The sequence below is a fragment of the Aethalodelphis obliquidens genome, unplaced genomic scaffold (assembly GCF_003676395.1).
Source record: "Aethalodelphis obliquidens isolate GAN/ISIS:26980383/991018 unplaced genomic scaffold, ASM367639v1 scaffold19, whole genome shotgun sequence".
Classification (NCBI taxonomy): Eukaryota; Metazoa; Chordata; class Mammalia; order Artiodactyla; family Delphinidae; genus Aethalodelphis; species Aethalodelphis obliquidens.
In genome coordinates, this window is record NW_020837963.1 from 3,245,120 (window position 1) to 3,260,839 (window position 15,720).

General features: G+C 42.1%; 1 protein-coding gene across 1 annotated transcript in view; it reads right to left on the bottom strand.

Annotated features, from left to right (window-relative positions):
* Positions 1 to 15,720, bottom strand: part of LOXHD1 (lipoxygenase homology PLAT domains 1) — a 202,399-nt gene that overhangs the window by 128,202 nt on the left and 58,477 nt on the right. Inside the window, exons 9-12 of the mRNA XM_027118420.1 lie at positions 8,443 to 8,578; positions 7,755 to 7,915; positions 6,656 to 6,742; positions 6,092 to 6,227 (exon numbers count right to left, since the gene is read on the bottom strand). Coding sequence (XP_026974221.1) covers positions 6,092 to 6,227; positions 6,656 to 6,742; positions 7,755 to 7,915; positions 8,443 to 8,578 — 520 coding nt within the window. The remainder of the gene's footprint in view (positions 1 to 6,091; positions 6,228 to 6,655; positions 6,743 to 7,754; positions 7,916 to 8,442; positions 8,579 to 15,720) is intronic.

Below are 15,720 nucleotides of genomic sequence, written 5' to 3' on the forward strand. Positions count from 1 at the left end.
TGTCCAGAACAAGCAAGTCTATAGAGACAGAAAATAGATTATTGGTTTAAACAGATGGGTAAGTACAGAGATAAGGAGTGAGGTGGGGGAATGGGTGTGACTGCCAAAGGGTATGGGTATGCAATGAAAATGTTCTGGAATTTGATAGTGGTCAAGGATACATGATTCTATCAATAAACTAAAAGCCACTGAATACTTCAAATAAATGAGTTGTATGGAAAATGAATACCTCAATAAAGCTGTTTTAAAAAACGGACACTACTCATTGGTGGTCCATCTAAAATGAAGATAAAGTACATGAGGAATGAGACAAATCACCAGTAAGTTTAATTTAATTTTTCAGTAATATACCCATTTTTATTTGGAGATATGAAGACATCTGAAAATTAAATTTGACCTTTAAATATGTGGGTCTGAATATATAGTGTCTATAGCAAAAGCATTTGTTAGAAGAAAAGGTCAAGGATAACTGCTTATCCACGGACCTGCCTGAGTGGGGCTGGCAAAGGCAGCCACTGAAGTCAAGAGTGGGGAAAGGTCTCCTGCCCCCAACAGTGTCTCCTGTCCTGCCCCCATGGGTCTCCTGTCCCTCCCTCTTTAGAGGGACAGCACCTGAAATTCAACCACTGCTGCCTCTCTGGTCAACTCTGTTAAAATGCAAAAGATAAATGTTTTAAACTTTTAGCCTTCGCATAAATGAAGCTGATGCTTTTGTGTTACGCTCCCAATGATAGGCTGTGTTAACAGTAAGAGGAACAAAGAGCATTAACTGGAGTGAGTACTGAAACGTGGAAGCACAAAAGGGAAGGGAGGGCACCAGTCTCACTTCATTCTGACTTTTGATGAAGGTCGGTTTTGCCTTTTTGGGCTGTATCTATTAGGCCATTCCCAGAGGCAAGCTGATGAGGGAATTTAGAAATCTCTATGCCTGGGAATCCCAGTCCCCTTTGCTCAGGAGCTCGAAGGTCCTATTGGCTGGACATTGTCAGGGGTCCCAATTCTCTCTAGGGGCTACTCCCAGCCCACCTGCCACTGAGGTTCTAAGCACCTTCCTGGCAAGAAGTCTGTGGACAATTAAAAATAATTATATTAGCCATCAGCAGTGAAAGACTTTAAACAGATGGGTAAGTACTAGAGCCTCTTGTACTTTAATTTTAAAATTACAGCTCAGCCTGATTAGCAAGAAGCCACAGTTTTCAGCACTTGAGACCAGTGGTCTCTTGCTGGCTCATCAGTGGTATGTAATCCCTTCTGCTGGGCATGCAGTGGAGAATGCAGATCTCATTGGTTTTACTGTCTCACATAGCTCCTGAGGGAAAGGCAAGGTGGAGATAAATTGTGGGCTGGTGAGTGTTTTGTCTGTGTCTCCTGGTCTGTGTTAATCAGTGCAATCACCCCGGAAGGCATCTTGGCTCTCAGACGTGGTGTTAATTGCTTGTTTGACTGACCCTTATTTTTTAAGTAAACTAGGAGTACACAATTTCAAACATAGAGAATTGGTTTTAAATTCGTATTTACTCATTTTACATGAGTCCAAGACTCTCCACTGAAGGGATTTTCAGGAAGCCCTGCACATTATACCTTGGTATACCTTGGTACCAACTGGGGAAGTGAGATGTTGCCACCCACTCTATTTACTGTTACAAAGAAGCATCCAGACCAGAAAAGGAGATTTGAGCTCCTGTAGAGGTGAGTGAGGACATGGGAGTGTTCCAAGAACAAGAGGAATTTATGTGAGCCGGAAAGAACAGTTGGGGAAAAGAAATTCGAGTTGATATGGGCTCCAAAGTACTGCCAAGGACCCCCAGAAGGCATTAAACTGCCCTTATAGCCAGGACAGACAGCCCTTCTGTCACTAACCCGGGTCCTTGAAGTCTTTAATCAATAGAAATTGATAAGAGGCCAGAAGAGAAATCCAGGCAAGGCTTTACTGGGACTCGTGCCAGAGCACGAGGGAGTGAAAACAAGTAGCAGGTGCCCTTGCTTGCTCTCTGAGGAGGGCAAGCTGGTCCCTTAAATGGGGTGAGGGTGGGGGCGGATTGGTGGGTCAGGCTGGAGGGGCGGCTTAGGTGTCTGTCCACACCCTTGGCGGTGCTGTGTGCAGGGATTATGCTTTTGCTCCCGGTACCTCAGCAATGACAGTTGGTTTGTGGTCTTCTTGTATCTTATAATTGCCCCCAACTGCAGTTATGTGTGCAGTTATTTTTAGTCCCTTATAGTTTCTTTGTATTCTGTCGCTAGAGATTCAAGCACTCCAGTAAATGGTGCCAGGTCCCAGCTTATCTCACTTTAATCCAATACTAGTCGTTAGAGAATTTTTTTTAAATTGAAGTTGTTCTTTAATAGTATCACAGAAGGCAAAAACAAACAAAAGACAGCTATGATAGCCCCATATCTTATACACCGTTTAAAATGTTTCAAGGGTGTTTTTGTATGTAACCTATAGAAATGCTTCCTTCCCGCCCCTCCCACCGTGATCTCTCCTTATCTATCACATCCCTACCATGCAAGACCTAGCTCAAATGCCTGAGCAAAGTTTCTCCCATCTTCCTCAGCAGGAAGTTTACCTCCCTACTGTGTCTACCGCATTCATTCAACTCCTACCAGTTCCACCTTCAGAGTATTTCTTGAACTTATGTCCTCCTCCACAGTCTACCTGAACCCTGCACAATTTCAGGACCACTTTTTCTTTCCCCTGGATGATTTCTTGTCCCTAAAATACATCCTCCACACACCCACAAGTCCTTGACAGAGCAGGAGAAATGTGGGGAGGAAGGAACTGGATGGAGTTCAAGTTCAAGGGTGGTGTGAGTGTCATCAAGGTCATGAGAGGCCTGCGAGGGCAGGAGCCTGAGTCAGAGGTGGGGACTGAGTCAGAGTTCAGAGGAGCAGCTTAGTGGGATGAGCCCAAGTGAGGTACTGAGGAGTGGCTGGTTGCATGGGAGGGAGGTGGAGGTGAGCAAAGTGGACGAGGACCAGCATGTGGATGAATGGGTTTTCCACATGGACATTGATAGAAGCAGAACAAAAGCTCTCAGGTTTTGATATGTGCAAAAATTACTTGGTGTGCTTGATAAAAATACCGATTACCAGGCATAGCCCTCAGAGAGCCTCGTCAGTATATCTGGGATTGGGCCCAGGGATCTTCATTTTAACAAACACTCTAGGCAATTTTTATATAAATGGGACCTTGAGCATACTTTCAGAGACACCATCTGTTATGGGCTGAGTTGTGTCCCCCCACCAAATCCATATGTTGAAGTCATAACCCGCCAGTACCTCAGAATGTATTTGGAAGTAGGATCTTTAAAGAACTAAATAAAGTAAAATGAGGTCGTATGTGTGGGCCTTAATCCAATATGATTGATGTCCTTATAAGAAGAGATTAGGACATAGACGTGAGCACACACACAGGGGAAAGATCATGTGAGGACACAGCGAGAAGATGGTCACTTTCAAGGCAAGGAGAGAGGTCTCAGGAGAAAGCCAACCTGCCAACACCTTGATCTTGGGCTTCCAGCCTCCAGAACTGTGAGAAAATAAATTTATGTTGTTTCAGCCCCCCAGTCTGTGGTATTTTGTTATGGCAGCCCAAGCAGATTAGTTCACTGTCCTAGAACAATGGTAGGAGTTGAGGGGTCTAGAGAATGACCAGGGGGCACCTTGCAAAAGAGGAACATGTCCAGAGTGAACAGAAGATGGAAATGAGCTGGGGCAGAGGCCACATTGTGGGTGGTGTGAGCCTCGAGGCCGAAAGGGCAGTGGGAGTCAGGAGAATGCCCCCTTCCGCTAGCCCCACAGCTGTGAGGACGGAAAACTGGGTTTTGGGGGGAGGGGAGCCATGCTTCAGTCAAGGTACGGAGGAGATGGAGGTAAAAGAACATCCTGGGCATTTAAGTAAAAATGGCAGCTTTCTCTCTGAAAAAAACTCACTAAAATGATAGCATACAGGTATTTTAGATTTAACCAAACAAAAAATGTTCACCAATAAGGCTCAGGGAAAGGGATGAATATAGACAACAGCAACCAGATTTCAGAAGCTGGAGCACAGCTAGAAAAGTGTGCTTTTCACAGTGCCTTAGCACAGTGGATCCTCACCAGGAGCGCTGACAGCCCCTAGAAATTTGTTGGACAAATTCCTGAGCCCCCCACCCCAGACCTACTGAATTAGAAAATCTGTGGGTGGGCCCCAGCAATCTGTGTTTTAAGAAGCCCTTCAGGTGACAATGCTGAAGTTTGAGGTCCCCTGACTTAACAGACCAGAGAGAATTGATCAGAGCTATCAGCTGTGAAATTTGAGAAGTAAGGTTGCAAAGTGTCAGGAATGACAGCACCAGGTAACTTTAGAAATAGGGAGTGAGGAACTAAAATTATGAGAACTGGTTAGAAGGATTTAGAAAGCAGTTAGATCCCAAGACCATCTCCTCAATTGTTCATACCTGCAGGCTCAATTCTGGCACATAAAGAGGGCAGATCAGGTAACAGCAGGTGTGTTTCTGCCTTGGTGGGATACGTCACATAGAGTCCTAATTGGGGGGTGGGCAGGAATCTTATGTTGTTTATCATATTTACAGGGAGATGATAGTCTTGTTGACAAAGAAAATACTGCTGAATGTGAAAAGGCAGAGTATAGTTTGCTGACCTAGGAGGCAGGAGATCTTGTTCTAGGTCTCACTCTGTCTCTCACTGTATAATCAGGGCAAGAACTTCCTCAGTTTCCTTATATGCATCAATCTATTTTAACGACCTTTGAACACAAATATTCCATAGTCCATTTTAATTAATTCCATAGTCCATTTTAATTAAAAATGAAGAAGAATCATAAAATAGTACTAATTGCAAGCATGGCCTAATTAGACTAACAGGGTGATCCCTTTTTAGATATTTGCTGTTTGGGGTTTCTATGTTTTTGTGTATTTCACTCTGTTCAAATTGTTTAAAAATATATATACAGAGCTTCTACTGGGTGTGCAAATGCCTGAGAAGTGACACTATCCAAATACTTAGAAGGACTACTGGAACTATGGATGACATCGTAATTCACTTTTTGTAATTTTGCAATGTTATTTTACTATTTAAAAAAAATTAAGCACAGCCACAAGGATAGAAAATAGGTTAATTATATTAAGTGCCAATTCTGATCAATTGCTAATGTTTGCTTGCAGTGCTATATTGAGGGCTATGAAGCTCATTTCAGACTAAATGGGAGAGAATGCTGTGATTACTCAGTAATGTCTGCCAAGAGAAAAGGATAGGACACGTGCCGTGTATTTGCCAGCACTCTGGCGGTATAACCTAGAGGCAAAATGATCTCCTTTTCCCTCTTTGAATGTGGTTGCTAGACTCCAGATTAAAAGCTCAGCTCTCGGGCTTCCCTGATGGCACAGTGGTTGAGAATCTGCCTGCCAAGGCAGGAGATACGGGCTCGAGCCCTGGTCTGGGAAGATCCCACCTGCCACGGAGCAACTGGGCCCGTGAGCCACAACTACTGAGCCTGCGCGTCTGGAGCCTGTGCTCTGCAACAAGAGAGGCCGCGACAGTGAGAGGCCCGCGCACCGCGATGAAGAGTGGCCCCCGCTTGCCACAACTAGAGAAAGCCCTCGCACAGAAACGAAGACCCAACACAGCCAAAAATAAATAAATAAATTTATTTAAAAGCTCAGCTCTCTTCTACTAGCTCCAAAAAGAAATAGAGGATTCATAAGGGAGCAGTCAAGTGTGTCTATAAGAACCAAGATCCAGCCTTCCTTTTTGAGGATCATCTTATGCATAATTTGAAGAGTTGCCTTTAATTTCAGGGAGTGTGTGGAGAAATATTGTTCAGTGTGGATTCTTCTCATCCCCTCATAGCCAACCTGAAGACCCAGAAATCTCCCCATTCTCACCCATGCCCATCATAAAGCCTTAGCATCGTGGAGATGGCTACTACAAGCCGGTCTTGAGTCTAGGACCTTCTAAACCCAGTCCTCATTCAGAAGGAGCCTGATGGTGCATAGTGGACAAGACTACCAGCTCATGGGCTAGACACCCATTGGCACACCAAGTAAGAGCTCCATTACCTCCCCCAGGATGAGAGCCAGTCAATACTTACTGCCCATTATCCTCCGTACTGTTGGACCCTCGGCAGTCATTTCCCTAACGATCTCATTGTCATCCTCATTGGCATCCAGCCAGCGATTGCAGTTGAAGTTATACTTGTCCTTGGTCAGGGTGTTCATCAGGGTCATCTGGAATGAAGTCCTGGAGTGAGCAAGTGGTGTACCAGAGATATTCATCCATGCCTTGAGGTTCCCGTTCTGCTAGTTCATCTCAAGGAGGACAAGGCCGTCCCCTAGGGATGACTCTTGTGGAAGATGGAGTGCCAGATTAATATTTATCCCTCTGGTCCCCTGGAGACCCACAGTTGCCTAGCAGCCAGGTGATTAGGACACAGTGCAAGTCTGCTGAAACCTAAGCAACTTCTTAGTCTACTTTGGAAGTCCTGTCCCAGTCAGGAAGTCCATGTGTCATGTGTCCAAATTTAGGTCTCACTACAACCCTTCCCCACCCACACTCCCAACAGATAAAGGCAAACTAACAAGACAAGGTCATTAGAAAGAGACCATTTTGGTTCCTCTCCCAACCACCTTCTAACCCCCAAGATGGTACATCTCACCTTTTCTAAATGCCATCCAGAACCAGGACTCCTTTTATCATGCCACGCCCGAATCTTATAAAACCTGCCGAGGTCTGGGAGCTCAATCTATGGTGAGAAATAACAAGGCCTGAGTGGACAGAACCAAGTGAAATGTGTTTACCCTCATAGCTGACCCCCTGCCAGGAGGGTACCCACTTTGAGCTGTTTCTTCAGCATCAAGGGTGGGTTTGCTTCAAACCACCCTCATATATTCTATCTTCTTGTGCTCTTTTAACCAATGGCACATGAGGGAGAGACAGCCACGTAGAGCTAAGGTTCAATCTGGGCTGGTGAAACTGAACAAAAATAACTGACCCACAGTAGGATCCAGACTAAATAAAATCTTCCAAGCAATAAGCTTTCAATTACAAAATCCATATGGCAGCCCTGCAAATTAGCACAGGCCCAAGCCCCAGGACTCTGCTGGGCACTGAAACAGACAAAAAGATCAATACAGTGGTCATGCCCTTTCCCTAGGGGCTCCAAGTCTAGCCAGGAAGACAAATACATAAAGAGCAATGAACTGAAGGTATAATAGAAGCACCAACGGGGTGCTCTGAGAAGAGAGCTGCAAATTACAAATTATTCTTACCTAAAGGTCAGAGCAGCACTTCCGTTGACAAAACAAGCCTTGCTCTGCTTACATACATACTGAAAATTTAAAGCTGAATTTCTTTTTAAATGTTCCAAAATGTATACTTTCCTTTAAATTTGCTCCTCACTCTCTAATTCAGTCCACACTGGGCGGTTTGACACTAACTGTGCTCAGGGTCTCTGTTCTAAAATGATTCCCCAAGTCACCAGGCTCCTGAATGTCCAAAGCCATTACATACTCGCTTCTTCTCCCATGCTTGGTTCTGGACTGTTTGATTCAGATGAAGGGCCAGATCTAAACTGCACCCCATCAGTACATTGCCCGTACATTAAATGTGGCATTCCTTGCAGGGGCCTAGGGTCTCTATTTTACCTTTTTGTCTTCAAACTTGATCCAAACCTGGCTTAGGAAACCAGAATCCCATGACAAATGCTTCTTACACCCCTTTCTCTTTCTTCCCTCCCACTCTGTCACTCTTCCTACCCTAAATTTCTCAATTATTCCGGGTTTGAACCACTTGTTGTTGGGATTCAGGAGAATCTCATCTGTCCGCCCCTTCTGCCCATAAATCTGGATGAAGATAGGAGAGTTGGTACCAGCTTTCTTCAAGTCGGTCGTCCAGACCCACAGGGACCATGGGAATTCTGCAGAGACAGGACAAGTTGTACCATTAACTTCAAAAGTGAAGAGATTTTCAAGCTACCAGTGGGGAAGACAAGCAAATCAAAGGTGATCAGGACTGAAGTGCAGGTTGTATACAGGTGTGTCCTACCCTCAGAAACCCATTATAACAAATACTAAATTTGGGAAGCCAAGGATTCCTTGCTATTTGAGAGAGTGTGCCTTAATGTTCCTTTTAATGGTGAAAGTCTATTAGTATATTTTAAATAGGGGGAAGAGTTGACTCCACCCACCCTATGGCCAGTACATTCAGAGTGCAGTGTGTGCAACCATTCAGTTTAACAACTAGCCCATCACAGCAGCTTAACGATTTGGGGCTGCTGGAGTATCAGCCTTGGTGCCATGTCTGTAATTCTGTGTGGTCTGTACCTTGGAGAACTGAGGTCCCTGGGGGACCCTTTCCCTTCCTTTCCAGAGGAGAATTGAGAAGAAGGAGCACCCAGTGGTTTGACAATCCTGGCCTTTGCTGGCTCTGGGCCCCTCCACCTACTTTTCAGCCTCTTCTTCCTGAGAGACACCATCTCGTAGAGCTGCCTCTCGATCAGCCCATCTGTCTTCTTCTCATCCAGCCAGCTGCTGCAAGGGAAGGTCTGCTGGATGCCAGTGAAGGGGCACAAAATCACCACCTGGGGGAGCAGATCACATCTCCTACAGTAGGTCCCCTGGCTGGGACTTCTTTGTAATGTTCAACAGCCTCCTTAGCCCCACATTTAGGGTTGTCTGCATTACTACCCTCAAGGAATGTCACTTTTCTTCCCACTGCCCATCTCATTAAATCTTAGATCAAGAAATACCTCCTCTAAGAAATCTTCCCAAGTAGGTATCATCCATATTCCAATTTACCAGCCCAAACCTCAAACATTTTTCTCTATACACATACCCTTTTTGAATACCATATTTCCTTATGCACATTGTAAAATCTCCATCTGAACCAAGTTAACTAGAATACTAAATTAATACCCTATATTTGTCTTGTGGAAAAAAGGTCAGTCACATAAAAGGTAATTAATATCTATAATTTAATACAAAAACTAACTACCCTCTTCAGGACTTGATCCTTATTTAACCTTCTCTCCTACATCTTCTCCATCTCTACCCACATTCTGAACTTATGGGTTTAGAACATGGCATTCTAACCTTCTCTCCTACACCTTCTCCATCTCTACCCACATTCAGAACTTATGGGTTTAGAACATGGCATTCTGTCTAACCCAGACACACCTAGGTGTTTTGAAGAGAAGCATCAGAATGCCAAAGACAGAGATCTTAAGAGCATCAAGAGAAAAAAGACAGATGATGGCAATGGGACTAACAGAAGCCAGAGGATATTGGAGGGTGGGGGCATTATAACTCAATCTAGAGTTCTGTATCCTGAAATTTCTTTCAAGAATGAAAATGAAATAAAATAATTTTCAAATTAACAAAAACAGAGTTTACCACCAATAGACCTTACTTAACCAAAGGAACTTCTAAAGCATAGTACTTCAGGAGGAAGAAGAAAATTGACACCAGAAAAGAGGTCTTAGATGCAAGAAGAATTGGCAAGCAAACACACTGGCAAACAGGTAGGTAAATCTGGACAAATATGACTCTACAAAACAACAGCATATAATATGTGAATTTAAAAATAATTCAAAGGAGAGCTAAAATACTCTACTTTCAAAATTGGCATGCAACCTAGATGCAGGATTATTACCGTTAGAAATTTCTAAGGTTCTTGATTTGTCTAAGAGGGAGTTAGAGATGGTGGTTAAATTTAGGTCTTGTCACAGTAAGTATGTATGCTAAAATTTCAATAGTAACCACTAAAAAAACCAGAGAGTGTATAATTTCCAAATCACTATCAAGAAAATAAAACCCACAACCAATCAGTTAATCAAAAAAAAAAAAAAAGAAAAAAGAAAGATATAGTAAAAGCAGGACAAACAGACATGTTAATAGTTATAAAAAACATAAATGACTAAATTTATCAGTTAAAAGCTAGATAGTATCAGATAGGATTGTGATAAAGATTCAATTAACCAGAAGGTTATACTAATTCTACACCTCACAACGTAGCCTAAAACTATATAAAGCAAAAATTGTTAGTTCTACAGTAAGAAATTTAAATATCTACCACCGACATTGGAAATTTCAACACATCTTTCTTCATAATTAATAGATCAAACAGACAAAATGCTATTAAGGAGATAGAAGATTCAAAAACAAAAGTAACAAACTGAATTTAATAAATAAAATCAAAATCTTAAGTTCAACTCTTGGAACATATACCTAAATTGAAGCGCATTGTAAAGTAAATGTCAAAAAATTTTTTAATGGCATCCACCATTGAGAGGACCTTCAAGATGGCGGAGGAATAAGACGTGGAGATCACCTTCCTCCCCACAAATACATCAAAAATACATCTAAATGTGCAACAACTCCTAAAGAACACCTACTGAACGCTGGCAGAAGACCTCAGACTTCCCCAAAGACAAGAAACTCCCCACGTAGCTGGGTAGGGAAAAAGAAAAAACAGAGACAAAAAAATAGGGAGGGGACCTACACCTCTGGGAGGGAGCTGTGAAGGAGGAAAAGTTTCCACACACTAGGAAGCCCCTTCACTTGTAGGAACGGGAGTGGGCTTGGGGGAAGCTTTGGAGCCATGGAGGAGAGCACAGCAATAGGGCTGCAGAGGGCAAAGTGGAGAGATTCCCGCAAAGATGATTGGGGCCAACCAGCACTCACCAGCCTGAGAGGTTTGTCTGCTCACCCGCCAGGACAGGTGGGGGCTGGGAGCTGAGGTTCGGGCTTCGGAGGTCAGATCCCAGGGAGAGGGCAGGGGTTGGCTGCGTGAACACAGCCGGAAGGGGGCTAGTGCACCACAGCTAACCAGGAGGGAGTCTGGGAAAAAGTCTAGAACTTCCTAAGAGTCAAGAAACTGTTGTTTTGGGGTGAACGAGGAGAGGAGATTCAGAGCACTGCCTAAAAGAGCTTCAGAGACAGGTGTGAGCCACGGCTATCAGCGCGGACACCAGAGACAGGCATAAAATGCTAAGGCTGCTACTGCAGCCACCAAGAATCCTGTGTGCAAGCACAGGTCACTATCCACACCTCCCCTCCCGGGAGCCTGTGCAGCCTGCCACTGCCAGGGTCCCACGATCCAGGGACGACTTCCCCAGGAGAACACATGGCACACCTCAGGCTATTGCAATGTCACACTGGCCTCTGCTGCCGCAGGCTCGTGCCGCATTCTGTACCCCTCTCTCCCCCGGCCTGGGTGAGCCAGAGCCCCCTAATAAGCCCTCCTTTAACCCCCTCCTGTGTGGGTGAAGAACAGATGTCAGAGTGTGACCTACATGCAGAGGTAGGGCCAAATCCAAAGCTGAAACCCAGGAGTTGTGCGGACAAAGAAGAGACAGGGAAATTTCTCCGTGCAGCCTCAGGAGCAGCAGATTAAATCTTCACAATCAACTTGATATACCCTGCGTCTGTGGAATACCTGATTAGACAATGAGTCATCCCAAAATTGCGGTGGTGGACTTTGGGAGCAACTGTAGACTTCGGGTTTGCTGTATACGACTGACTAGTTTCTGATTTTTATGTTTAACTTAGTATGGTTTTTAGCGCTTGTTATCATTGGTGGATTTGTTTACTAGTTTGGTTGCTCTCTTCTTTTTTTAAAAAAATTACTTTAAAAATATGTTTATTTTAATTATTTTTTATTTTAAAAATTTTATTTTATTTTTCTTGCCTTCTTTTTTTTCTCCCTTTTCTTCTGAGCTGTGTGGCTGACAGGGTTTTGGTGCTCTGGCCGGGTGTCAGGCCTGTGCTGCTGAGGTGGGAGAGCCGAGTTCAGGAAATTGGACCATCAGAGACCTCCCGGCCCCACGTAATATCAATCGGTGAGAGTTCACCCAGAGATCTCCATCTCAACGTGAAGACCCAGCTCTACTCAATGACCAGCAAGCTCCAGTGCTGGACACCCCATGCCAAACAACTAGAAAGACAGGAACACAACCCCACCCATTAGCAGAGAGGCGCCTAAAATCATAATAAGTTCACAGACATCCCAAAACACACCACTGGACATGGTCCTGCCCACCAGAAAGACAAGATCCAGCTTCATCCACCAGAACACAGGCAACCAGTCCCCTCCACAAGGAAGCCTACACAACCCACTGAACCAACCTTACCCACTGGGGGCAGACACAAAAAACAATGGGAATTACGAACTTGCAGGCTGCAAAAAGGAGACCCCAAACACAATAAGTTAAGCAAAATGGAAAGACAGAGAAATACCCAGCAGATGAAGGAGCAGGTAAAAACCCACCAGGCCAAACAAATGAAGAAGAAATAGGCAGTCTACCCAAAAAAGAATTCAGAGTAATGATAGTAAAGATGATCCAAAATCTTGGAAATAGAATGGAGAAAATACAAGAAACATTTAACAAGGACCTAGAAGAACTAAAGAGCAAACAAACAGAGAGGAACAACACAATAAATGAAATTAAAAATTCTCTAGAAGGAATCAATAGCAGAATAACTGAGGCAGAAGAACGGATATGTGACCTAGAAGATAAAATAGTGGAAATAACTACCACAGAGCAGAATAAAGAAAAAAGAATGAAAAGAATTGAGGACAGTCTCAGAGACTTCTGGGACAACATTAAATGCCCCAACATTTGAATTATAGGGATCCTAGAAGAAGAGAAAAAGAAAGGAACTGATAAAATATTTGAAGAGATTATAGTTGAAAACTTCCCTAATATGGGAAAGGAAATAGTCAATCAAGTCCAGGAAATGCAGAGAGTCCCATACAGGATAAATCCAAGAAGAAACAAGCCAAGAAACATATTAATCAAACTATCAAAAATTAAATACAAAGAAAAAATATTAAAAGCAGCAAGGGAAAAACAGCAAATAACATACAAGGGAATCCCCATAAGGTTAACAGCTGATCTTTCAGCAGAAACTCTACAAGCCAGAAGTGAGTGGCAGGACATACTTAAAATGATGAAAGGGAAAAACTTACAACCAAGATTACTCTACCCAGCAAGGATCTCATACAGATTCAACAGAGAAATTTAAACTTTTACAGACAAGAAAAAGCTAAGAGAATTCAGCACCACCAAACCAGCTTTACAACAAATGCTAAAGGAACTTCTCTAGGCAGGAAACACAAGAGAAGGAAAAGACCTACAATAACAAACCCAAAACAATTAAGAAAATGGTAATGGGAACATACATACTGATAACTACCTTAAATGTAAATGGATTAAATGCTCCAACCAAAAGACATAGACTGGCTGAATGGATACAAAAACAGGACCTGTATATATGCTGTCTACAAGAGACCCATTTCAGACATAGGGACACATACAGACTGCAAGTGAGGGGATGGAAAAACGTATTCCATGCAAATGGAAATCAAAAGAAAACTGGAGTAGTAATTCTCATATCAGACAAAATAGACTTTAAAATAAAGACTATTACAAGAGACAAAGAAGGACACTACATAATGATCAAGGGATCAGTCCAAGAAGAAGATATAGGAATTGTAAATATTTATGCACCCAACATAGGAGTACCTCAATACAAAAGGAAAATGTTAACAGCCATAAAAGGGGAAATTGACAGTAACATAATCACAGTAGGAGACTTTAATAACAACCCACTTTCACCAATGGACAGATCATCTAAAATGAAAATAAATAAGGAAACACAAGCATTAAATGACACATTAAACAAGATGGACCTAACTGATATTTTTAGGACATTCCATCCAAAAACAACAGAATACACTTTCTTCTCAAGTGTGCACAGAACATTCTCCAGGATAGATCACACCTTGGGTCACGAATCAAGCCTTGGTAAATTTAAGAAAATTGAAATCATATCAAGTATCTTTTCCAACAACAATGAGACTAGATATCAATTACATGAAAAAAACTGTAAAATATACAAACACATGGAGGCTAAACAATATGCTACTAAATAACCAAGAGATCACTGAAGAAATCAAACAGGAAATCAAAGAATACCTAGAAACAAATGACAATGAAAACACAATGACCCAAAACGTATGGGTTGCAGCAAAAGCAGTTCTAAGAGGGAAGTTTATAGCAATACAATCCTACCTCAAGAAACAAGCAACATCTCAAATAAACAACCTAACTTACACCTAAAGCAATTAGAGAAAGAAGAACAAACCCCCCCCAAATTTAGCAGGACAGAAATCATAAAGATCAGATCAGAAATAAAGGAAAAAGAAATGAATGAAACAATAGCAAAGATCAATAAAACTAAAAGTTGGTTCTTTGAGAAGATAAACAAAATTGATAATCCATTAGCCACACTCATCAAGAAAAAAAGGGAGAAGGCTCAAATCAATAGAATTAGAAATGAAAGAGGAGAAGTAACAACTGACACTGCAGAAATACAAAGGATCATGAGAGATTACTACAGGCAACTATATGCCAATAAAATAGACAACCTGAAAGAAATGGACAAATTCTTAGAAAGGCACAACCTTCTGAGACTGAACCAGGAAGAAACAGAAAATATAAACAGACCAATCACAAGCACTGAAATTGAAACTGTGATTAAAAATCTTCCAACAAACAAAAGCCCAGGACCAGATGGCTTCACAGGCCAATTCTATCAAACATTTAGAGAAGAGCTAACACCTATCCTTCTCAAACTCTTCCAAAATATAGCAGAGGAAGGAACACGCCCAAACTCATTCTACAAGGCCACCATCACCGTGATACCAAAACCAGACAAAGATGTCACAAAAAAAGAAAACTACAGGTCAATATCACTGATGAATATAGATGCAAAAGTCCTCAACAAAATACTATCAAATAGAATCCAACTGCACATTAAAAGGATCATACACCATGATCAAGTGGAATTTATCCCAGGAATTGAAGGATTATTCAATATATGCAAATTAATAAATGTGATACACCGTATTAACAAATTGAAGGATAAAAACCATATGATCATCTCAATAGATGCAGAAAAAGTTTTCGACAAAATTCAACACCCATTTATGATAAAAACTCTCCAGAAAGTGGGCATAGAGGGAACCTACCTCAACGTAATAAAGGCCATATACGACAAACCCACAGCAAACATCATTCTCAATGGTGAAAAGCTGAAAGCATTTCCTCTAGGAACAAGACAAGGATGTCCACTCTCACCACTATTATTCAACATAGTTTTGGAAGCCCTAGCCATGGCAGTCAGAGAAGAAAAAGAAATAAAAGAATACAAATTGGAAAAGAAGAAGTAAAACTGTCACTGTTTGCAGATGATGTGATACTATACATAGAGAATCCAAAAGATGCTACCAGAAAACTACTAGAGCTAATCAATGAATTTGGTTGAGTAGCAGGATACAAAGTTAATGCACAGAAATCTCTTGCATTCCTATACACTAATGATGGAAAATCTGAAAGAGAAATTATGGAAACACTCCCATTTACCACTGCAACAAAAAGAATGAAATACCTAGGAATAAACCTACCTAGGGAAACAAAAACCTGTATGCAGAAAACTATAAGACACTGATGAAAGAAATTAAAGATGATACCAACAGATGGAGAGATATACCATGTTTTTGGATTGGAAGAATCAGTATTGTGAAAATGACTATACTACCCAGGGCAATCTACAGATTCAATGTAATCCCTATCAAATTACCAATGGCATTTTCTATGGAGCTAGAACAAATCATCTTCAAATTTATATGGAGACACAAAAGACCCCAAATAGCAAAAGC